The sequence below is a fragment of the Carcharodon carcharias genome, chromosome 8 (genome assembly GCF_017639515.1).
Source record: "Carcharodon carcharias isolate sCarCar2 chromosome 8, sCarCar2.pri, whole genome shotgun sequence".
In the NCBI taxonomy this organism is placed as follows: domain Eukaryota; kingdom Metazoa; phylum Chordata; class Chondrichthyes; order Lamniformes; family Lamnidae; genus Carcharodon; species Carcharodon carcharias.
This window is the reverse complement of record NC_054474.1, coordinates 151,787,250-151,812,715: the sequence shown is the minus strand read 5'-3', so window position 1 is coordinate 151,812,715 and position 25,466 is coordinate 151,787,250. Positions and strand designations below refer to the sequence as shown.

Sequence of the window (25,466 nt, the reverse complement as noted above, 5' to 3'; positions counted from 1 at the left end):
CAAGTTAGTTATGAAAGTATGGGAGATGGGAGGAAAAGACTGTTGGATGGATGGTCAAGAAGCATCCAACTGGGTAAAGGAAAATCTGTTCACTTTCTGATTGGCTGGAGGAAGGTGATGGACATCTTGGACAACCAATGGCTTTTTTTTATTCATTCAAGAGATGTGGGCTTTTGCTTGCTGGGCCAGCATTTATTGCCCATCCCTAGTTGCCCTTGAGAAGGTTATGGTGAGCTACCTTCTTGAACCACTGCAGTCCATGTGGTATAGGTGCACCCACAGTACTGTTAGGAAGGGAGTTCCAGGATTTTGACCCAGCGACAGTGAAGGAACGGCGATATATTTCCAAGTCAGGATGGTGAGTGACTTGGAGGGGAACTTCCAAGTGGTGCTGTTCCCATCTATCTGCTGCCTTTGTTCTTCTAGGTGGTAGTGGTTGTAGATTTGGAAGGTGCTGTCTAAAGAGCCTTGGTGAATTCCTGCAGGGTATCTTGTAGATGGTACACACTGCTGCTACTGTGCATTGGTGGTGGAGGGAGTGAATGTTTGTGGAGATGGTGCCAATAATGCGGACTGCTTTGTCCAGGATGGTGTCAAGCTTCTTCAATGTTGTGGGAGCTGCACTCATCCAGGCAAGTGGAGAGTATTCCATCACACTCTGGACATGTCCCTTGTAGATGCTGGACAGGCTTTGGGAAATCAGGAGGTGAGTTACTCGTCGCAGGATTCCAAGCCTCTGACCTGTTCTTGTAGCCACAGTATTTATGGCTAGTCCAGTTCAGTTTCTGGTCAATGGTAACCCCCAGGGGAGTATGGAAATGGGGTGGTTGGAGACAGGAGATCATGTGATGATCTTCCAGGAATGTGTCCAGCCAAAGTTGAGTAAGGTAGTTGCCAGCGGGCGGCTCATGTGACAGTTCCATGAATACATCCAGCCTGAGAGAGATGATGATATTTGCTCTCTCTAATGGTGCTTTTTTAACTCCAGCATTTGTACTCTCACCCAACTCCGCATCAAAGGATTGGAGGCACTTTGTGCTGACTGAGATGGCAAGTAACAGGGCTGGCGAGTGAGGGCTCATTCCAATATATCTTAGTCACCAAACATTCCCCTTGCACAATCACAAGAGTGGACATTTCTATTTCCATTCGGTAGAAGCCCAAATGTGTGTAGGTTAGGGGAGAGAACTGTAGACTTGTAAGAGTCTGGAAACCAATGTAAATTCAGAGGTCCCCGATCAGATGAAGTACCCTATGAGAGCTTCCACTCAGTCAATGGAAATCCTAATCTTTTATGGAGAAATTTTCAGTACGGATTAATTAAGTATAGTTGTACAGGGGCATATTAAAAATGAACAAAGTTAAGGTGTTGCTGCTGTCCCAAAACAAAGTGGGAAACTCTGTCTGGGTTTACAACATGTATCTCAAGGGGGCTGGATTACAAAGTGAAGGAAGTAATACTTATATGGAACTTTGGTCTTTTTTTTTAATTCTTTCATAGGATGTGGATGTCACTGGCTAGGTCAGCACCAAAATGCCCTTGAGACGTTGGTGAACTGCCTTCTTGAACTGCTGCAGTCCATGTGATGTAGGTACACCCACAGTGCTGTTAGGGAGGGAATTGCAGAACTTTGACCCAGCGACAGTGAAGGAACGGCGATATTATTCCAAGTCAGGATGGCGTGTGTCTAGGAGTAGAGCTTGCAGGTGGTGGTGCACCCATGTATCTGCTGCCCTTGTTCTTAGTGGTAGAGGGCATAGGTTTGGAAGGGCCTGTCAGAGAAGTCTTGGTGAATTTCTGCAGTGCATCTTGTAGATTTGTACACAATGCTGCCTGTGCTTTGGTGGTGGAGGGGAGTGAGTGTTAAAGGTGGTGGATGGGGTGCCAGTCAAGCAGGCTGCTTTGTCCTGGATGGCGTTAGCTTCTTGAGTGTCAGAGCTTCACTCAGCCAAACAAATGGAGAGTATTCCATCACACCCCTGACTTGTCCCTTGTAGATGGCAGAAAAGCTCTGGGGAGTCGGGAGGTGAATTACTCGCTGCAGAGTTCCCAGCCTCTGACCTGCTGTTACAACCACAATATTTATATGGTTTGTCCAGTTCAGTTTAGGTCAATGGTAATTCACAGGATATTGATAGTGGGGGATTCGGTGATGATAATACCATTGGATGTCACAGGAAGATGTTTTGATTCTCTCTTGTTGGAGATGGTCATTGCCTGGCACTTGTGTGGCACGAATATAACTTGCCGCTTAACGGTCCTGAATGTTGTTCAGGTCTTGCTGCATTTGGACATGGACTGCTTCAGTATCTGAGGAGTCGTGAATGGTGCTGAGCATTGTGCAATCATCAGTGAATATCCCCACTTCTGACTTTATGATGGAGGGAAGTTTGTTGGTGAAGCAGCTGAAGATGGTTGGGCCTAGGACACTACCCTGAAGAACTCCTGCAGTGATGTCCTGAGACTGAGATGATTGACCTCCAACAGCTAGAACCATCTTCCTTTGTGTTAGGTATGGCTCTAATCATTGGAGAGTTTTCTCCCTGATTCCCATTGACTCCAGTTGTGCTCGGGCTCCTTGATGCTACACTTGGTCAAATGCTGCCTTGATGTCTAAGGAAGTGACTCTCATCTCACCTCGGGAGTTCAGCTCTTTTGTCCATGTTTGAGCCAAGGCTTTAATGGGGTCAGGAGCTGAGTGACCCTGGCGGAACCCAACCTGAGCGTGAGCAAGCAGGTTATTTCTGAGTAAGTGCCACTTGATAGCACGGTTGACGACCCCTTCCATCATTTACTGATGATGGAGAGTAGACTAATGGGGTGGTAATTGGCTGGGGTGGATTTATTCTGCTTTTTATGTACAGCTCATACCTGGGCAATTTTCCACATAGCCGGGTAAATGCCAGTCTTGTAGCTCTCCTGGAACAGCTTGGCGAGAGGTGCAGCAAGTTCTGGAGCACGTCTTCAATACCATTGCTGGAATGTTGTCAGGGCCCATAACCTTTGCAGTATCCAGTGCCTTCAGCCATTTCTTGATATCATGTGGAGTGCATGAAATTGGCTGAAGACTGACGTCTGTGATATGGGAGGAGGCCGAGATGGATCATCCACCCGGCACTTCTGGCTGAAGATTGTTGCGAATGCTTCAGCCTTATCTTTTGCACTGAAGTGCTGGGCTCCCCCATCATTGAGGATGGGGTTATTTGTGGAGCCACCTCCTCCAGTGAGTTGTTTAACTGACAACATCTGGCGTATTGCATTCAGTCCTGGGCACTGTACCTTGGGAAGGATATACTGGCCTTGGAGGGGCCACAGTGCAGATTCTCCAGAAGGAAATCGGGGCTGAGCAGGTTAAATTAGCATAGACCAGGCTTGTATTCCCTTAAGTATCGAAAATTGAGGGGTCATCTGTTCAGTGTTTCAAATGTGAAAAGGATTTATTAGGGTGGATAGTTTCTGTCTGTCTCCTTTGGTGGGGGAATCAAAATCAAAGGGGCATGATCTCAATATTAGAGCCAGGACTTTCAGGAGGGAAATCAGGAAGCACCATTTCTCTCACACCGTTGTGGAAATCTGAAATTCACTTGCCCATAACAATGTGGATGTTGGGGAAGTTGAAATTTTCAAGACTGGGATTGACTGGTTTTCATTGGTACAGAGCAGCCAGGATCTAATTGAGAGACAGAACAGTCTAGAGAGGCTGAATGGCCTTCTCTTGTTTCTAATAAATCACAGTTGCACATTGGTAGGTAGAGAGAGAGTTCCCTTCCTGCCTCCCTCCAGTAGTCATATATGACCTTGTCGTTTTGTTATGGTAATTGGAGACACATCACTCTGAATGGAAATCTGAGAGTGGGCCGATCTCCTTGTTGACAAACACACAACAGAGACTATCCAATACCCCATGGATTAAAGCTGCCCTGTTGTTACAGCTATAAATTCTCCTGTGGTTACAGTATTGATATAAACATAATAAAGCCACATGTTTTAAATCCCTGGCATTTCTGAACCAGATTAAATCCTGGAGTATTAATCAACATCACCAGACTAATGTTGATAAAAAATTATCTATCAGTGAACATGTAGGACCAGGAGGAGGCCATTCGACCCTTCCAGCCTGTTCCACTATTCAGTTAGATCATGGCTGATGTATATCTCAAGTGCATTTACCCACCTTGGCTTCATAATCCCTGAATATAGCCTTACCTATAAAAACACTAATGTCAGTAATAGCAATAAACTGTAAGACACAAGTTTGGCTTCTCTATGTAAAAAAGGAGACTTAATAGAGGTGTTCATGAAGGGTTTTGATATAGTAAATAGAAACTAGTTCCAGTGGCAGAACATAGGAAATAGGAGCAGGAGTAGACCATTCAGCCCATCAAGCCTGCTCCATTATTCAGTCCAATCATGGCTAACCTTGGGACACAACTCCATTTTCCTGCCCACTCCCATTATAAAGCAGAAAGTGCTGGAAAAACTCAGCAGGCCTGGCAGCACCTGTGGGGAGAGGAACAGAGTTAACATTTCGAGTTCAATATGACTCCTGTTCAGAACTTCTTCCCAATATCCCAGGAGAGACCAAAAATATGTCTATCCCAGCCTTAAATATATTCAAAGCTGGGGCATCTACAGCTCCCTGGGGCAGAGAATTGCAAAGGATCAGTAACCAGAGGACGCAGATTTAAGGCATATGGCAAAAGAACCAGAGGCGACATGAGGACAGCAGGTAGTTATCTAGAATGCACTGCCTGGAATGGTGGTGGAGATAGATTAAAAAGCAACCTTCATATGGGAATTGGATAAATACTTGTAGGGGAAAAAAATTACTCTGAGGAAAGAGCTGGGGAGGAGACAGAGGGACTAACCGGGTAACTCTTTCAAAGAGCCAAATTGTCGTCTCCTTTGCAGCATCAGACTGTAATTTCAAAATGCGAACTCCTTCCTGTTTTGTCTATGGGAGCAAGCAGAATGAGGATAAACTACACTCTCGAGAATCTCAGGAAATGGCTTTCAGAATCAACTGTGACAAGACACCGTGACCGTCAATCCACAACCGTAGCTGCTGTGAGAAAACTGATACTTGGATAAGCTGTGGCTCGGTGGGATAACTCTTTCCCCCCGCCACCCCGAGTCAGAAAGTTGTAGGTTCAAACCCCACTCTAAAGACTTGAATGCAAAACCCGGGCCAACATGCCCAGTGCAGAACTGAGAGAGTAAGTGTCGGCAGTGCTGTCTTTTGGATGTTCTATTAAACCAAGGCCCCATCTGCCCCCTCAGGTGGGTGTAAAATATCCCATGGTCACTATTCTTAAGAACAGCAAGGGAGTTATTCCCGATGCCCTGGCCAATATTTATCCTTTAACTGATATAATCAAAACCAATTACAAAAGCAAAATACTCCGGATGTTGGAAATCTGAAATAAGACCAGAAAATGCTAGAAATGCTTAGGAGGTCTGTCTTATGGCAAGAGAAGCAGAGTGAATGTTGCAGATTGATGACCTTGCATCAGAACAGCTTATCTGGTCGTTATCACATTGCTGTTTTTGGGATCTTGCAGTGTGAAAATTGGCTGCCGCATTCCCTACATTCCAACAGCAACTTCATTTCAAAGTGTAGCGGTGAGGCGCTCTGGGATGTCCAGAGGTCATGGTGTTGGCATCCTTCCATCTACAAGAGTTGATGAACACGCAGCAAATAATCCATTTAGGTGGGGGAGGGGTCTTCATTTGGTGCATCATTGCTGATGGATATGAAGGTCAATCCTTCAGAAGCAGGTTCTGCCACAAGCACCACACATGAAGCTACCAAGTAAAGTTCTAGGTTGTTTTCAGCATTGGCAACTGTTGCTAAGCTGTTGTAGCCACTGGTTGTCATGGTGATGCACGTCAGCCCACAGGAAATGTCGCCATTTCCCTCTTTCGTCAGCTAGTGACTCCCAAGTGCGATGGTCGATGTTTAGGGCCTTCATGTCACGTGAGGGAGCATGAAAGGTGCTACATAAATGCATGTCTTTCTTTTTACTTAACGATGACGGAAGGGAAACGGTTTTCCTGTTTGTAATTTGATATTCTTTCTTTTCCAGGGCATACTCTGTGAAACAGACTTCAGTGCTGACCTAACTCAGGTGCACAAGGTGGGTCACTCCACTTCCTCTAGTTGTGTTTAAGGGGAGGTAAATGGAATTGTGCCATTAGCTGTTTGAGGAATAGTCGGGTGTTTATTCAGATTGACCTCTGCACCCAATTTTTAGGAGAATGTTAGAAGCTCCTTCCTTACTGAGTGATCCACTCTACCATGCATCTCCCTCTTCTCTCCAGAAACACACAATCTCAGAATTGTTACAGCGCAGGAGGAGGCCATTCCATCATTGTGTCTGCACCAGCTTTCTGAATGAGCAATTCATTTAGTGCTGTTCCCCCCGGCCTTCTCCCCGTAACCCTGCACATTCTTCCTTTTCAGACAGCAGTCTAATTCCCTTCTGAATATCCTTGATTGAATCTGCCTCCACCGCACACTCAGGCAGTGCATTCTAAACCTTAAACACTTATGTCATGCGAGAGTTTTTCTTCGCATCACCTGTGCTTCTTTGTATTGCGTTGCTAATCATACTTTGCGTTTCAGCGCCCTGGCCTGGGAACCCAATCGATTAGGCATCAAGGGGTATGGGGAGACAGCGGGAGTATGGTGTTGAGATAGAGGGATCAGCTATGATCATAATGAATGGCGGAACAGGCTGGAAGGGCCGAATGACCTACTCCTGCTCCTATTTTCTATGTTTCTATGTAAAAAAAAAAACGGCTGCATAACTTTCCACTTTTGCTGGTTTTGACACAATGCTGAATTGACCAAAGACAATTTAACTGTTTTACGGGAAACGTTTGAAGGTGTCTGCCAGGAGATTCATCAGTTTGCACTCAGTGTAGAGAACATTTGCTTTGTGCGTTAAGGATTGTCACAGTATCAGCTGTGGGCTCAGATTTTCTGTCTATCTGACTGTGACAGGGTTTTGAGATGAGGACGTTTGCGGGACCTGTATTTGCAAAGTTCCGGTCCATGTTGGGAATGAGCGAGAAGGATTACCAGCAGTCTCTCAGTTCAGAAGGATTCTACCTTCAGTTCATCAGCAACTCGAAGAGCAAGGCCAACTTCTTCCTGACGTGAGTGTGATCGCCACGTGGGTAGCATGCGGTGACTTCCTGCAGCTGTGGCAAAAGCAGTAATAAAAGACCCTGATTACTTTCTGCATAGAGTGATGGTCTGCTGCCTAGCCCCTCCCTGGATAGACTGAAGGTTTCCTCCCCCCACCTCTCCCGAACCCCCCTCTTTGACACCCCGAGGTGACGGGGGTGACAGGTCTTTCCTCTTCTCTCCCCCCACCCCCCACCACCAGGGTCTCCACACCTCCCTTCCACCACACCCGGGGTGAAGGTCCTCTTCCCTTTCACCCCCCCACCACCACCCCCCCCCCCCCCCCCCCCCCCCCCCCCAAACCCCCCCCAACCGTGAGTGTGCAGAATGACGGTCCCTCTCCTTTCCCATATACTCACACTCCTTCCCCATTCCTCTTCCACCCCCCCATTCCCTGTTCCCTATCCCTCAACATAAACGTCAGAGTTGAGCTGCTGATTTTTGGGAGAGAAAACAAACTGCTTAATTTATTAACCTGACTTAGGAATGACAAGAGGATTTTCCTGAAAACCCAGGAGAAGAGAGAGATGAAGTTTCTGCTATCAAACCTGCGGTCCTACATACAGCACATGGAGAAGTACCCACACTCGCTGCTCGTCAAGTTTCTGGGTAAGAGGAAGAAGAACCTTTTAATTTCGGGGTAAGATGGTGGTATATGGTAATATCACTGGACAAGTCATCCAGAGGCTCAGGCGAATGCACTAGTGACATGGGTTCAAATTCCGCCCTGGCAGGTGAAATTTAAATTCAATTAATAAAGACAAGATTGGATTTGAAAGCTAGTTAGTAATGGTGACCATGCAACTATCATCTCTTGTTTTAAAAACCCACCTGATTCACTAATATCAAAAGCAAAATGAGGCAGATGCTGGAAATCTGAAACAAAAACTGAAAATGCTGGGAAAAGCTCAGCAGGTCCAGCAGCATTTGTGGAGAGAGAAACAGAGTTAACCTTTTGAGTCAAAACGAGTCGAAAGTCTGTTTCTCTCTCCACGGATGCTGCTAGACCTGCTGAGCTTTTCCAGCATTTTCTGTTTTGGTTCACTAATGCCCTTTAGAGAAGGAAACCTGCCATCCTTGCCTGGTCTGGCTTATGTGTGACTTCAGACCCACAACAATATGGTTGACTCTTAATTGCCCTCTGAAATGTTAAATTCAAGGACATTTAAGGATGGGCAACATCTGCATCCCATGGAAGAATAAAGAAAAGTAAATAAATAAAGGAGCTCCCACACAGTGGCTCAGTGAGTAAAGGCAGCATGTAGCTGAGAGACTGAGATCAGAAGATCCCAGGGTCAATCTCCAGTTTGATCTACATCAGCTGATCAGAGTGGCAGCATTACTGGTGGGGCCTGTTGGTGAGGCAAAAATCAGCTCAACCTGCATTTCTGATCACTGTCCGGGTGCATCTTTATGGATGCCCCCTAGAGTATACATCAGAAGAAACAGGTCCATTTGACCTATCTGCTCATGCCAGTGTTTATGTTCCACATGAGCCTCTCCCTGCACCCTGCCCTATCACCATATCCTTCTATTCCTTTCTCACGTTTATTAAGCTTCCCCTTAAATGTACCTATGCTATGCACCTCAACCACTCACTGTGGTAGTGGGTTTCACATTCTCGCCACTCTGGGAAGGAAACTTTCTCCTGAATTCTCTATTGAATTTATGAATTACTATCATGTACTGAAAGCCCCAATGTGGAAACATCTTCTCTCCGCCTACCCTATCAAACCCATCATTATTTTAATGACCTCTATTGGGTCACCCACTCAGACTTCTCTGAAACAAAAAGCCCCTGCCTTGTTCAATCATTCCTGATAGCTAGAAAGTATTGCATATGGTATTATCGTCTGGTTTGGCTTGTATATCAGATCAAAGGAATCAATTGCATCACCATGTGAACAGCAGCCATATTGGATTTTGGACTTCAAGTTATTAAGTAATTTTTATCACATTTTTACATCCAATTCTCCAGCTGCTTTGGTCTGCTGTGACTCAGCCAGAAGGTTATGGGTTCAAGTCCCCACTCCAGAAACTTGAGTGCCAAACCTAAGCTGATAGCCCCCAGTATAGTGCAGCACTCCTTCAGTACTATTGAACGTGCCATTTTCAGGTGCAATGTTAAACTGAGACCCCCATCTGCCCCCACTCCCAGGCATCAAGGACAAGGGCAACAGATGCTTGGGAACACCACCACCTGGAAGTTCCCCTCCAAGCCACTCACTATTCTGACTTGGAAATATATCTCTATTTTTTCACTATCACTGGGTCAAAATCCTGGAACTCCCTTCCTAACAGCACTGTGGGTATACCTACATCACATGAACTGCAGATGTTCAAGAGGGCAGCTCACCACCACTTTCTCAAGGGCAATTAGGGATGGGCAATAAATGCTGGCCAAGCCAGAGATGCCCATATCCCATAAATGAATTTTTATGTAAGAGGTCCAATGGCATTATTTTGAAAAAGAGCAGGGGAATTCTGTTGTCCTGGGGCCAATACTTATTCCTCAACCAACATCACAAAAATAAATTCTCTGGTCATTATTATATGGTTGATTGTGGGAGCTTGCTGTGCACAAATTGGCTGCTAAGTTTCCTACATTACAACAGTGGATTACATTTCAGAAGTACTTCATTGGCTGTAAAACGCTTTGAGATGTCCTCAGACTGTGAAAGGTGCTATATAAATGCAAGTCTTTCATTTCTTTCTTTCCCTCTCCATAAACTTGAACTCATCCAAATCACTGCTGCCCATATCCTAACTCACACCATGTCCCTTTAACCCAATACCAGTGTGCTCACTGATCAACATTAGCTCCTTGTACGACAATGCCTTGTTTTTCAAATTTGCCAGTTTCTCTCTATCTCTGCCCAGACCCCTCATGATTTTGAACACCTCTGTCAAATCCACTCTCCACCTTCTGTAAGGAGAACATCCCCAGCTTCTCCAATCTATCCACATAACTGAAATTTCTCAGCTCTGGAACAATTCTCATAAAACTTATCTTCAGCCTCTGTAATGCCCTCACATCCTTCCTAAAGTGTGGTGCCCAGAATTGTGGACAGAACTCTAGTTAAGGCTGAACCAGTGGTTCATAAAGTTTGATTATCATTTCCTTGCTTTCCTTACCCTATGCCTTTATAAATAAAGCCCAGGATCCCATATGCCTTATTAATCACTCTCTCAACCTATCCTGCCACCTTCATTGAATTGTACACACCTCCACGCCGCATCACACCAATGATCCCCCCACCTCCCCACCTTTCCAGGTCCCTCCTTTCCTGCATTTCACCCTTTATTTCGTATTGCCTTTCCTTGTTCTTCCTACCAAAATGAATCACTTCACACTTCTCTGCATTAAGTTTTATGTGCCATGTGTCCGCCCATTCCACCAACCTGTCTATGTCCTCTTGAAATCTATCACTATCCTCACAGTTCGCTATACTTGCGATCTTTGTATCAGCTACAAATTTTGAAGTTGTGCCCTGTACACCCAAGCCTAGGTCATCAATATAGATCACGGATGTCAGTGGTCTGAGTACCAATCCCTGGGGAGCATTGTGGCATGGCTGCAAGTTGACCATGTCTGGGACCTGATTATTCAGGGGTATTTGACATTTTGGAAGGACATAAAGCTCGGAAAAGATGGTGGGGTAGGTCTGGTAATTAGAAGTGACATTAGTAGCGAGAGATGACAGTTCAAAAGATCAAGATATAGAATCAGTTTGGGTAGACAGAAGAAATAGCAAAGGTAAGAAGTCACTTGTGCGAGTTGTTGAAAGGCCCCCTAACAGTAGGACAGAGTATACAAGAAGAAATAATGTGGGCTTGTAACAAAAGTACTGCAATAATCATGGCTGACTTTTTTTTTTATTCATTCACGAGATGTGGGCTTCGCTGGCTGGGCCAGCATTTATTGCCCATCCCTAGTTGCCCTTGAAAAGGTGGTGATGAGCTGCCTTCTTGAACCACTGCAGTCCATGCTGTTAGGAAGGGAGTGCCAGGATTTTGACCTAGCAACAGTGAAGGAATGGTGATACCTTTCCAAGTCAGGATGGTGAGTGACTTGGAGGGGAACTTGCAGGTGGTGGTTTCCCATCTATCTGCTGCTCTTGTCCTTCTAGATGGTAGTGGTCGTGGGTTTGGAAGGTTCTGTCTAAGGAGCCTTGGTGAATTCCTGCAGTGCATCTTGTAGATGGTACACACAGCTACTTTGCATCAGTGGTGGAGGGAGTGAATATTTGTGGGTGTGGTGCCAATCAAGTGGACTGCTTTGTCCTGGATGGTGTCAAGCTTCTTCAGTGTTGTAGGAGCTGCACTCATCCAGGCAAGTGGGGAGTATTCCATCAGACTCCTGACTTGTGCCTTGTATATGGTGGACAGGCTTTGGGGAGTCAGGAGGCAAATTACTCGTCGCAGGATTCCTAGCCTCTGACCTGCTCTTGTAGCCACAGTATTTATATGACTAGTCCAGTTCAGTTTCTGGTCAATAGTAACCTCCAGGATGTTAATAGTGGGAGATTTAGTGATGGTAATGCCATTGAACATCAAGGGGTGATGGTTGGATTCTCTCTTGTTGGAGATGATCATTGCCTGACACTTGTGTGGCGTAAATGTTACTTGCCACTTGTCAGCCCAAGCCTGGATATTGTCCAGGTCTTGCTGAATTTGGACAGCAACTGCTTCAGTACCTGAGGAGTCGCAAATGGTGCTGAACATTGTGCAATCGTCAATGAACGTCCCCACTTCTGACCTTATGATGGAAGGAAGGTCATTGATGAAACAGCTGAAGATGGTTGGGCCTAGGACACTACCCTGAGGAACTCCTGCAGTGATGTCCTGGAGCTGAGATGACTGACCAACAACAAAACCATCTTCCTTTGTGTTAGGTATGACTCCAATCAATGGAGAGTTTTACCCCTGATTCCCATTGACTCCAGTTTTGCTACGGCTCCTCGATGCCAGTCAAATGCTGCCTTGATGTCAAGGATAGTGACTCTCACCTCACCTCGGGCGTTTAGCTCTTTTATCCATACTTGAACCATAGCTTTAACTAGGTAAGGAACTGAGTGGCCCTGGCGGAACCCAAACTGGGCATCAGTGAGCAGGGTTATTGCTAAGCAAGTGCCGCTTGGTGGCACTGTTGATGATCCCTTCCATCACTTTACTGATGATGGAGAGTAGACTGATGGGGCAGTAATTGGCCAGGTTGGATTTGTCCTGCTTTTTACATATTTATATATAGATTGGATGAATCTGATCAATCTCAGATTGGCAAAGGTAGCCTGGAAGATGAGTTTATGGAGTGCATTCTGGACAGTTTCTTAGAGCAGTATGTCCTAATGGCAACCAGGGAGCAGGCTATTCTAGACCTGACAATGTGCAATGAGACAGGATTAATTAATAACATCAAAGTGAAGGAACTTCTGGGTAACATGATAGATTTTCACATTTGGTTTGAGGATGGGAAGTATGGGTCTAGGACTAGTATTTTAAACTTAAAGGCAATTAAAAGGATATGAGGACAGAGTTGGCAAAAGTGAACTGCAAAATTAGGTTAAAATGTAGGACAGTAGAGATGCAGTGACAGACATTTAAAGAGATATTTCATAACACTCAGCAAAGGTACATTCCAGTGAGAAAGAAAGACTCTAGCAGAAGGATGAACCATCCATGGCTAACTAAAGAAGATAAAGATAGTTTCAAATTTGAAAGAAAAAATGTGCAATTCTATGAAGTTTATTGGTAGTTCAGAAGAATGGACAAATTTTAAAAACCAACAAAGAAAGACTAAGAGAAAAGGGAGAAATTAAAGTATGAGAGAAAGCTAGCTAGAAATGTAAAAACAGGTATTAAGAGATTTTACAAGTACATAAAAAGGAAAAGAGTAACTAAATTGAGTGTTGGTCCTCCAGAGAGTGAGTCTGGGGAATTAATAATGGTATATAAGGAAAGGGAGGAAGTGTTGAACAGATATTTTGTGTTTGCCTTCACAAGACACAAAATCCATCCCAAAAATATTTGAAAAACAAGAGGGAAAAGGGAGGGAGGAACTTAAAGCAATCACAATCACCAGGGAAAAGGTGCTGGGAAAACTATTAGAGCTAAAGCCTGACAATTCCCCAGGACCTGATGGCTTTCATTCTAGGATCTTAAAAGAAGTGGCTATGGAGATAGTAGATGCACAGCTTGTGATCTTCCAAAATTCCCTAGATTCTGGAAAGGTCCCAGCAGATTGGAAAATAGATAATATAACATGTCTATTCAAGAAAGGTGGGAGACAGAAAGCAGGAAACTATAGGCCAGTTGGTCCAGCATCAGTCACAGGGAGAATCCATTATTAAGAAGGTTATAACAGGGCATTTGGAAATTATAATACAATCCGGCAGAGTCAAAATGGTTTTGTGAAAGGGAAATGATGTTTAATTTATTGGAGTTCTTAGAGGAAGTAATAAGCAATGTGGATAAAGGGGAACCTGTGGAACTGGTACACTTGGCTTTCCAGAAGGCATTTGACAAGGTGCCACATCAAAGGTTACTACACAAAATAAGAACTCATGATATAGGAGGTAGTATATTAGCATGGTTAGAAGATTGGTTAGCTAACAGGAAGCAGAGAGTTGGGATAAAATGGGTCATTTTCAGGATGGCAGGATCTGACTAGTGGAATGCCGCAGAGATCAGTGCTGGGGCCTCAACTATTTACAATCTATATCAATTACTTGGATGAAGGGACCGAATATATGGTTGCTAAATTTGCAGATGACACAAAGATAGGTAGGAAAGTAAGCTGTGAAGAGGACAATAAAGTGTCTACAAAGGGTTATAGATAGATAAGTTTAAAAAAATGTGAACTTGTCCAGTTTGGCAGGAAGAATAGAAAAGCTACATATTACTTAACTGGAGAGAGATTGTAGAACACGAGGTACAGAGGGATCTGGGTGTCCTGGTACATGAATCACTAAAAGTTAGTATGCAGATACTGCAAGTGATTAGGAAGGCAAATGCAATGTTGTTGTTTACAGCAAGGGAAATGGAATATAAAGTAGAGAAATGTTGTTACAGTTTTACAGGCCCTCAGTAAGACCATATCTAGAGTACTGTGTACTGTTTTGGTCTTCTTACTTAAGAAAGGATAAAGTTGCATTAGGAGCAGTGGGGAGAAGGTTCACTCGACTGATGCCTGGGATGAAGAGCTTATTTTATGAGGAAAGGTTGAACAAGTTGAACCTATATCCATTAGAGTTTAGAATGAGATCTGACCTTACTGAAACTGCCCATCCTGATGGTGGATGCTGCGAGGATTCTTCCACTTGTGGCTGAGTCTAGAACATTCGGTTAGTCTCCCATTTAGGATGGAGATGAAAATTTTTTTCTCTGAGGGTGATTAACGATGGAATTCATTCGCTACAGAATTCGCTTCCTCAGAGAGCAGTGGAGGCAGGGTCATTGAATATATTCAAGGCTGAGTTAGCTAGATCCTTGGTTGACAAAGGAGTCAAGTGTTGTGAGGGGCAGACAGGAAAGTAGAGTTGAGACCACAATCCGATCAACCATGATCTTATCAAATGGTGGAGCAGTCTTGAGGGCCCAAATGGCCTCCTCCTCCTCATTCGTATGTTCATGTCTAATCATTATATAACTAAGCCCAAGGCAAGAGCTGAGGGAGAGGATTATTTTTGTATCTGGTCCATGAGGGCAGAGTTCTCATTGCTTTTGGTGCACTGGGTGAGGGATAGATTTATTTACGTCCCTGAATAGTGCCACAGGAGACCCATTTTAGTCTTAAAAAATAACCAATCCCCTGGGGTGATCATGGTGTTGTTCCAGCTCCCATCTTGGGAGGGTCTAAATGGTAGTCACAAACTACGGGAGTCTGACTGTCACCATTTAGGAGGTTATTTGAAGCTCTGGATCATGTAACTGCCTGGTAATTGCTCCCTGATAGCCATTTATCCTGCGTTTATTAGATACTAACACAATGAGTCATTGTTGGTAAACAGCCCTATAATGGCTTCCTGTGAATTGTAAATGCTGCTAAACCACCACTGTCAGTAATGCTGAGCTGACGGGACCTCCAGCTCCTCAAGAGCAGTGTGTTTTCCATTAGTGCCTCGACACCCCATCAGCACCAGATTACGGGATCCTATGGGCACCCATTCTGGTAATTCATCCAAAGTAACAGTCTTCCAGGCAAAATCCCAGTCTTCTAGGATCTGAGAAATCTTTGATATCCATGGCAGGTTTAGCGGCTTGTGGATAGGAATAGAACCCAGTGATGCCAGGATTCTGCCACTACTCTCCAGAGATGCTGGAGTCTCCTTGGAGGAGGGGGGAGGGGGATGTGTGGGGGAGTGCCAGATTCCTGCCCCTGGCTGCCCAATGTGAGAATGCTGATGGGAACGCTGGGAGGATGACCCATCCTGGAATGTCCACCAGTTCCTTCTGCAGGTAGCAGGTAGCAGGCAGTACTTGGGCAAAGGAGACAATGGAGCCCTCACCTTTGTTCCAGTATTCTTGCACAGAATGACAGGAGGATCCCCTGTAAATCCTGACATACTCCTGGGGACCCCCCCCCCTGTAAATACTGACACACCCAGAGCCCCCTGTGAATATTGACACACTACTGGGCACCCCTGTAAATATTGACATGCTCCTGGGGACTCCTAGTAAATCCTGGCACACATCCGGGGACTCCCTGTAAATACTGACACACTTACTGGGGATTCCCTCGTGTAAATAGTGACGCACTCCCCGGTGAGCTCCTGTAAATCCTGATACGCTCCTGGGGGCCCCTATAAACACCAACACGCTCCCCAGTGCCCCCTGTAAGTACTGACACCCTCCCCAGGGACCCCCTGTAAGTACTGACACCCTCCCCAGGGACCCCCTGTAAGTACTGACACCCTCCCCAGGTACCCCCTGTAAGTACTGACACCCTCCCCAGGTACCCCCTGTAAGTACTGACACCCTCCCCAGGGACCCCCTGTAAATACTGACACCCTCCCCAGGGACCCCCTGTAAATACTGACACACTCCCGGGGACCCCCTGTAAATACTACAGACTCCCGAGGACCCCTTGTAAATACTGACACACCCCGGGGACCCCCTGTAAATACTGACACACTCTCGGGACCCCTTGTAAATACTGACACACTCCCCAGGGACCCCCTGTAAATACTGACACACTCCCCAGGGACCCCCTGTAAATACTACAGACTCCCGAGGACCCCTTGTAAATACTGACACACTCCCGGGGACCCCCTGTAAATACTGACACACTCTCGGGACCCCTTGTAAATACTGACACACTCCCCAGGGACCCCCTGTAAATACTGACACACTCCCCAGGGACCCCCTGTAAATGCTGACACACTCCCCAGGGACCCCCTGTAAATACTGACACACACCTCGGGACCCCCTGTAAATACTGACACACACCCCGGGAACCCCTGTAAATACTGACACACTCCCAGGGACCCCCTGTAAATACTGACATACTCCTGGGCAGGCCTTTATTCTATTAGTTATCTAAAGACAAAGTTGCAGTGTGGTTAGAGAGGGCAGATCCCGACACACTTGAGCGTAAATAGCGCACGATGACGGTCAACGGGTGCGCGCAAATCTCAGAAGCGCAGCTATCAACTAAGCCCAGTAATGGCGCAATTAACTGGGATTTTTCGCTGCCCGTCCAACGTTACAGTTGGCGGGCGGGTGAATCAGCCAGGCGGCCTTTGCATTTTTCAGGAAAGCTCATCCCAAGGGCGGGCTGAGGTTTCCGATATTAATTTAAAAAAAAATGTTTGCACAGAGTTTTCATCAACCGCATGTTCCGGTGACTGATTTTGATGCGTGGGCGTTTTTTCCCGGTTTTTAAAAACTGAATTTTTTGCATTTAAATTCTTCAGCTCCCTGCCTTACATTTCACGCACCCCCACGCTCGCGCTGACTTCAGTGCTCGCCCTCCTCTCGCCGCCCCCCCCAACCCAGGCAGTGCAAATTATATCAGCCTTAAAATCATGCTGGTCAGCCAGCCAGCCAGTGTGAAATCACAGTCGGGGGCTTGTTTCCCGACTGCTCCCGAGCCTGCCGATCAGGCCTGCCCACTGAGCTGAAACTTCAGGCCGGCAAGTACTTTTTACCACTGTATAAGGATGCAAATTATGAGCCAGTAAGGAAATAATTCTCATGATGTCTGACAATCTCAGGCTCGGGATCAGTCTCCAGCACTAGAATATTGATTTTTTTTTAAAGCCTTGTACTCATGTCTGAATCAATTTTACTTGTGACCATTAGTTATTTGAGGTTTTCCACTCTTTTCTTACTTACAGGTGTACACAGTATCAAGATACCACACGAGAGGATGGTGAGTCAGTGTCTACATTCTCTGTTAGAAACTGCACTGTGCTGTGTTCACACCCGGCCCATCTCTGCCAGCATTGGGGCTGAACAGCTTTGAACTGTGTTTACTAAGTAGCATTGGCTTGGAAAATGTTTATTGTGAGGGCAAGTGAGTACAAAAGTGGAGAGATTATGCTTCAGTTATATAGGGCACGTGTGAGACCACATTTGGAGTATTCTGTACAGTATTAATCTCCTTATTTAAGGAATGATGTAAATGCATGAGAAGTAGTTCATAGGAAATTTACTAGACTAATACCAGGAATGGACAGGTTGTCTAATGAGGGATGGCTGGACAGATTCGGCTTGTATCCACTACAGTCTAGAAGAGTAAGAGGCAACTTGATTGAAACCTTTAAGATCCTGAGGGGTTTTAACAGAATGGATGTGGAGAGTATGTTTTCTGTTGTGGGAGAATCTACAACCAGGGGTCATGGTTTAAAAATAAGGGGTTGCTCATTTAAGAGAGAGGTGAGGAGAATTTTTTTTCTCCCAGTGGGTCATGAGTCTTTGGAACTCTCTTCCTCAAAAGGCAGTGAAAGCAGACTCTTTGAATATTTTTAAGGCAGGGCCAGACAGATTCTTGATTAACAAGGGGGTGAAAGGTTTTCGGAGGTAGGCCGGAGGTTATAATCAGATCAGCCATGATTTTATTGAATGGCAGAGCAGGCTTGAAGGGCCGAGTGGCCTACTCCTCCTATTTCATATGTTCGTATGTCCCAACTTTACAACGGCTTGTGATAACCTCTTGAGACACCAGTAAAACACATTTGGATTCGGTCTCCAAGTGTTTGGAACAGAGAGAGCCCTCTGCCCCTCCACCCCACTTCTCCCTTCCCCCCCCACCCACCCCCCCAAACAGAATATATGCACGTTCCCAGGGACCCCTGTGTAAATAGCAGCATACTTCCAGGTACTCACCTGAACTCTCTTAACATTATTACTATTCTTAATGCAATGCCAACCAACCTCTCCAACCAAGAAGGAAAACAATTTAAATTATTCAATCTCATTCCCAGAGGCCCTAAATTGTTTTTAGAGGTTTTTTTACATTTTAATTTTGTTTCCTTGCTTTCCCCTTCTGTCTCTCTTTATCTCTCTCGTAATTCAGCCTTTTATTTTTTGTTTTGTACCTGATTTAACTCTAATTCACCCTACGTCCTTCTCTGTTTTGTTCTCAATCGCTGCTTAACAAAATACATTGTTGGTCCCCTTGTTTACTAAGATCCCAGATGTCCCATTGTTCTCACTGCACCGTTAGCAGCTTACACTCCCAGCAAGTTACAGCTCAAAAACATTTTGGAGTGTAGGGTGCAGGTAAAAAGATGATCTAAGTAACATGGCTCAATGTAAGATGCCCACTCCATTACAGTCTGGCCCTTTCCCCCTCAGTAGTATGTTTGTGGGACTCTCTCCCATCAAAACCTGAATAAATATTCCTTTGGAACCTGCAGAACTCCTTAGGAATCTCACTGTTTGGTTCTTGTCCTGGTTTTCAAATCCATCCATGGTCTCACCTCCAACAAGGATGAGAATTTCAAAATTGAGGCATTTCTGATTCGGAGCCTGACCGGGGGAACGGTTTCCCAAGAGGCAGCCTCCTAACGGGCCATTCCCTCGCTCGCCGGCGCTCCCGATGCTGCTGGCCCAATCACGTGTCAGGAAGTGCGAGAGCCTCGGCTGTTCCACTGAGAGAGGTAGGCGCTGCTGATGCAGGTAGTTGAACCCGAGGGCGCCTCAACATGGAGGTATCTTCAGAGGGGTAAAAAATAATAAATAATTTAAGGGGAGGTGGAAGGCATCAGACCGAGCAGAACAGAGGGAAAGATCCTCCAAGGGGATCATTGGGGCCATGAGGATGGTCTTCCAGTTCTGAGGCCCCATCAATAGGGTATGGAACCACTGGCCTTCTGCAAGACAGTCACCTCCACCACAACAATAGTCATGATGCTAAAAGGATACTTGCACTTTGAATTACCAGTGTGTTTAATGGAGAATTCATGTGCAGATCCAGCAAGCTGTTAAAAATAACAAGGAGGTTGAGGCTGAGATGCCATTTGTGTGAATCTAATGGTGGAGTGGTGTGTAGGTCAGCGAGCACAGGGGGTGATTGGTGAATGAAACTCGGTGCAGGTCGGGATGCAGGCCACTGAGTTTTGGATGGGTTCCAAGAAAGGGCAGAGAGAGATAAGAAAGAGAGCTTAATGGGCGTAGATCCAGAGGGTCTGTACAGTTTTCCCACTCTCTTCATATTGTCCCACTTTATATAAAGAGAGTCAGGTGGGAATACAAGTTCCCTACAGGTGGGGAGAGATGAATGAGTTAAACCTTTTAAGAAGCCCGTGAGTTATCTATCTTGACGCATGGAGGATCAAAATGGACCAAAATTAAGATTTAAAATAAAACCACAGCATTCAGATTGTGACCCAATTTCCTATGGCTGTGCTTATTTGGTTTGCTGAGAGCTCCCTGTATACAGGAGTGGAGTAAACTCTGTTCAGAGTGGCTCCCCAGAATGATGCATGTTTGATTCTTCACAGGGCACAAACTGTTAAAATACCCATGAGAGAAAATTCCTTAGTTGTTGCCAAGTGTATATTCAGTAAATTTCCTCTTGCTGTGAAAAGGAGTGATGATGTGGGAGAGGGAGATTGGAATGGACACCAGCGCTCACTTGGACAGAATAATTCCTGTGCAAGTACTGTCCCCTGGTGACCAGAAAAGGAATGGCAGCCTGAAGGTTTGGTTTGATTCCAATATTATAGAAATCATGGGGGCAGAATTTCCCCAGCCTTGGGGGTCCCCGATGCATTCCAGCCACCGGGCAGGACAGGATGTGGACCGGCTGCCCACTGAACGGAGGCGGGATAAATTTAAATAATTAAGGCCCTAATTGGGGGTGATTTTTTTCAAGCTTTCTGGCATTAGGTCGGCAGCATGGGGAGGCTGTCAGCCTAATGGAGGTGACCTCCCTACAGAATGCTGGTGGTCCCATACCCCACTGATGGGGACACAGAAGGGGAAGACAACCCTGACAGCCCAAATATCCCCTTGGAGGACTTTCCCTCTGTTCCACGAGACCTGATGCCTTTCACACCCCCCCCCCACCGAAACATTTCATTATTTTTACCCCTCCTGAGGAAGACTCCATGTTGAGGCACCCTCAGGTTCAACTACCTGCCTCAGCAACACCTAGTTCTCTGGTAGAACCTCCAGCCATATGATTGGGCCAGCAGCCTGGGGGACCCCTGCCTGCCCTCCCTTAATAGGATGATGATCGTGGAGGTTGCTGCCTCCTGGAAAATCTGTCTTCTGACAAGTGTGGGCTTGGGACCTCCATTTGGTCCTGAAGCCTGTAGGAATAACCCACCCATAGTATCATAGCAGGAGGCCTTCACAGCCAATGAAGCATCGTCAGTGATGTAATGCAGGAAACGTGGCAACTATTTGGCAGCACAATGGGAACATTCAAGGACTAAGCACAGGTTGTGAGTGGGTCAGGTGGATTCAGTGCTGAAACATTTCTTTATTCATTCAAGGGATGAGGGCACTGCTGGCTAGGCCAGCATTTATTGCCCATCCCTCATTGCCCCTTGAGAAGGTGGTGGCGAGCGGCTGCCTTGAATACAGCTGAGTGTCTTGCTTGGCCATTGCAGAGGGCAGTTAAGAGTCAACCACATTGCTATGGGTCTGGAGTCACGTGCAGGCCAGACCGGGTGAGGATGGAAGATTTCCTCCCCTAAAGGGCATTAGTGAACTAGATGGGTTTTTATGACAGACCCGTAGTTTTGTACTAACTTTTTAATCCCAGATTTATTTAAATAATTTAATTTAAATTCTTCAGCACCTCCGGTGGGATTTGAACTCATGCTCCCAAGTCATTAGTCCAGCTCTCCGGATCACTAGTCCAGTAACATAACCCGTCTTTCTGAAAACAGTTTCTCTTTTTTTGACAGAAATACTTCATTGTAATGCAGAGTGTCTTTTACCCCGACGAGAGAATTGTTACCAGGTATGTAGTCCTTTTAGGAATTATCTTCTGCAGTCGAGTAAGTTAAATATTGGATGGACTTTCACCAATAGTGCTTGTTTGATAGTAAACTTCAGTTTGGGTCTTATGTTCGTGCTGTAAAAGGCTAAGCTTCTGACTGGCTGGTACAAAGATTGCTACAGACACACAAATAGCGTTCGTGTGTGACTTGTCAGGCTGTCCGTCGACCTCTGAATCCTTGTGCTAATTTCCAAACCAAGAGAGTGACAATATGAAAACACCTTTTAGATTCTGCAGATACTGCACCTCCTGGGATAACAATTACGCTGTGTCTCCTGCCAACGCGATATGGCCGATGACACCCATCAGCACGCGTGCACTTGCCTGCGCAAGCACAGAAACCCAATGACGTCATTGGCCGGATGCATTGGCAGCAAATGCGACCCGGTTAAAAACGTTGGAAAATAAAACCGCACGTTTCCAGGGTTATTATTAACAGAACTATGTGTGTTGCAGATTGTGTAAGAGAAATTGACTTTGCTAATTTCTGCACTCTTTTTTTTAAAATATAAAATGTTTCAGTGAGCTGCCAGGGTTTGTATGTAACAGAACTGAAAATATGCCGCAGAAAATGATAAAGCTAAAGGAAATTACCCGGGTGGAAATGGGTATTGTACCTTGTTCTGAATAAAATAGTCCTTTCTGGTTTCAAAATCCTTTCTAGGATTGTTAATTTTATTTTGTTTTCAGTTTCAGTTCCCATTAGGATCACTGCAAGTTTGAATTATGCTTTAAAAAAAATGAGAAATAAATGGGGAGGATAAGTATCATGCTGAGCTTGGGGGAATGAGTCGAGTTCTGATCTCTGTCACTCGCAATAATGTCACAGAGTGAAGTGGTACAGCTGTGCATGCACTGTGTTGGTAGCAAATCTAGCCTAAAAATTAGGATCCCATTAAGTTTTCGTTAATGGCCTTATCAACCTGTGGTGCTGCCATTAACTGTCCAGTACGCCCACAATCCCCCCACCCACCATATCCCATTACTCCTCCCTAGCTCGGAGCCTATGAGTGTGACTGGAATGGCTGTGTTCAGTAACATTGCTCTTTTCCCCAGGTATGATATCAAGGGTTGCCAGGTGAGTCGATGGACAGACCCTGCCCCTGAGGGTAGCAATGTCATCGTGGTGCTTAAAGACTTGAATTTCGAGGGGAACACCATCTGCCTGGGTAAGGAGCCACCTTCACCATCTTCCAATTACATGTAGTCAATCTGTCCATATCTATTTTTACTCCCCAGCTTCCCCTGTCCACTGTAACCCCTATTAATGAAATTAAGAGCATTGCAACCTGATGCTGTATTGTCACTGAGCAGATGGGAGTTAACTGATGAAGATCAGGCTGGCCCATTATACTGTGAATTTATAATGATATAAAGATACATCCTGGGGGTCATCATTGACCAGAAACTGAACTGGACCAGCTATATAAATACTGTGGCTACAAGAGCAGGTTAAAGGCTAGGAATCCTGGGATGAGTAACTCACCTCCTTACTCCCCAAAGACTGTCCACCAACTACAAGGCACAAGTCAGGAGTGTGATGGAATGCTCCCCACTTCCTGGATGAGTGCAGCTCCCACAACTCCCAAGAAGCTTGACACCATCCAGGACAAAGCAGCCCGCTTGACTGGCACGCTATCAACAAACATTCATGCCTTCCATCACCAACACACAGTGCACCATCTATAAGATACACTGCAGGAACTCAGCAAGGTTCCTTAGACAGCACCTTCCAAACCCATGACCACTACCATCTAGAAGGACAAAGGCAGCAGATAGATGGGAGCACCACCACCTGGAAATTCCCCTCCAAGCCACTCACCATCCTGACTTGGAAAGACGTCTCCGTTCCTTCACTGTCACTGGGTCAAAATCCTGGAGCTCCCTTCCTAACAGCACTGTGGGTGTACCTACACCACATGGACTGTAGCGGTTCAAGATGGCAGCTCACCTCCAACTTCTCAAGGGCAACTAGAGATGGGCAACAAATGCTGGCCTAGCCAGCGACACACTTATTCAGTGAATGAATAAGAAACGAAACACACCCCATTATACTCAGCTTGTGAGTTCCTGAATCTACAAGCCTATGTGCTGTATTTTTTATGTTCATTCCGCACTGCTCTGGATTTCCAAAACTTTCTGTTCCAGATCAGCAAAAGTCCTGGCTCATTCGACAAGTGGGCATTGACACAGAATATCTGAAAGGACTGAATGTTCTGGACTACAGCCTCCTGGTGGCCCATCAGCCTCTGCACCTTGATGAGCGTCGCCAGAGTTGGTCCTTTGCCAATATCATTCTCCGCACTAAGAAGTAAGCAAATTTACCAGTACAGGCCAGTTCCCTGGGCGTGGCTGCTTCCCTCTGGAGCTAACCCATAATTAAACTGGGCCTAAAGTATCAGCTAACAAGACCCAGGACAGTGGTAGACTGAGTGGCGTCTTTCCGTGCAGTATGGTTCTATGACAACGATTGGCGATATGTTCCTGTTCAGGGCGTCAGATGCTCGGAGTCAGAGGTTTGAGGGTTCAAGTTCTTCTCCAGAGACTTGAGCACGAAATCCAGGCTGACACTCCAGTGCATTACTGAGGGAGTGCTGTACTGTCGGGGGTGCTGTCTCTTGGATGAGATATTAAACCAAGGCCCTGTTTGCCCTCTTGGGTGGATGTAAAAGATCCAATGGCACTACTTCAATGAAGAGTTCTCCCCATATCCTGGGGCTAATATTTATCCTCGACTCAGCATCACTAAAAACAGGTTATTTGACCATTATCCCATTGTTGTTGATGGAGTCTTGCTGTGCATAAATTGGTCACGTTTCCTTGCATTACAACAGGGGCTTTACTTCAACAAGGTACCTGGTTGGCTGTAAGGTTCTATATAAATGCAAGTTCTTTATTTTCTCTGCGTCTGTCTCTCTGGCAGGTCGATGACCAGTGGAGGCAGCCCCACTACCTCAGCAGGAACCTCGGTGCCGGGACTGGTGGAAGAGGAATCAGCAGTGCTGGTGGCTGAGACGGTGACTGGCACGGACGAGTGCCACGTCAAGGAGATCCCTGGGGTGACCCTGACCTCAGCAGGTAGCAGCGGGTCGGAGTTGGAGCTGGTGGAGGCAGCAGCTCAGAACCGCCGGCTGTTGCCCAACTTCAGGAACTCTCTGCATGTCATCGATGGGGCCCAAACCCGCTACTTCGTGGGCATCATCGACATCTTCACCGTTTACGGCTTCCGCAAGAAGCTGGAGCACCTGTGGAAGTCCATCCGGTATCGGGGGCAATCCTTCTCCACTGTCAACCCTGATCAGTATGCCAAGCGACTGTGCCAGTGGGTAGATGACCACACGGTGTAGGGTATCAGACTAGGAGTGAGGGTGGGGCGAGATGAGGAAGGAACGGGCAAGAGCTTGGATGTTTAGAGCAACAGAGAGCAGGGGGAGGCTGCTCCCCTTTTAACTGAGTGTAATCAATGACTTGATGGAAAGTCCTGGGGTTGGGTGTGGGTTGTTTGGGGGAGGGGGGAGGTGGGTCCAAATTAGAGAATGTGAAACCTAATCAGTTGAGTGAGATGAGGCTCTTGTGGAGCACCAATGCCAGCCATAGAGTGACCAGAGCTGCCGTGTAATTCTTACACAAACCCTTGGCATAAAGTTGGCTCCAACACTGCGCTGACTTTGAAATTAACACCTGAAGAAAACTTCACTGGTGACCGCATGGAAAAGCTGCCTGATCTTTGCATGATCCTGTTGGCTGCTTTAATCGCTAGGAGACGATCGAGCATTACTGTTAAGCCCTAGGCATAGCAAACATACCTAATCACT

General features: G+C 45.9%; 1 protein-coding gene across 1 annotated transcript in view; it reads left to right on the top strand.

Moving 5' to 3' along the window:
* The window catches only part of pip5kl1 (phosphatidylinositol-4-phosphate 5-kinase-like 1), a 49,082-nt gene extending 23,961 nt beyond the window's left edge, over positions 1-25,121 (top strand). The window contains exons 3-10 of the mRNA XM_041194468.1: positions 6,088-6,138; positions 7,008-7,162; positions 7,678-7,802; positions 17,531-17,565; positions 21,557-21,612; positions 22,708-22,820; positions 23,800-23,962; positions 24,575-25,121. Coding sequence (XP_041050402.1) covers positions 6,088-6,138; positions 7,008-7,162; positions 7,678-7,802; positions 17,531-17,565; positions 21,557-21,612; positions 22,708-22,820; positions 23,800-23,962; positions 24,575-24,998 — 1,122 coding nt within the window. The 3' untranslated portion in view covers positions 24,999-25,121. The remainder of the gene's footprint in view (positions 1-6,087; positions 6,139-7,007; positions 7,163-7,677; positions 7,803-17,530; positions 17,566-21,556; positions 21,613-22,707; positions 22,821-23,799; positions 23,963-24,574) is intronic.
* The last annotated feature ends 345 nt before the right edge of the window (positions 25,122-25,466 follow it).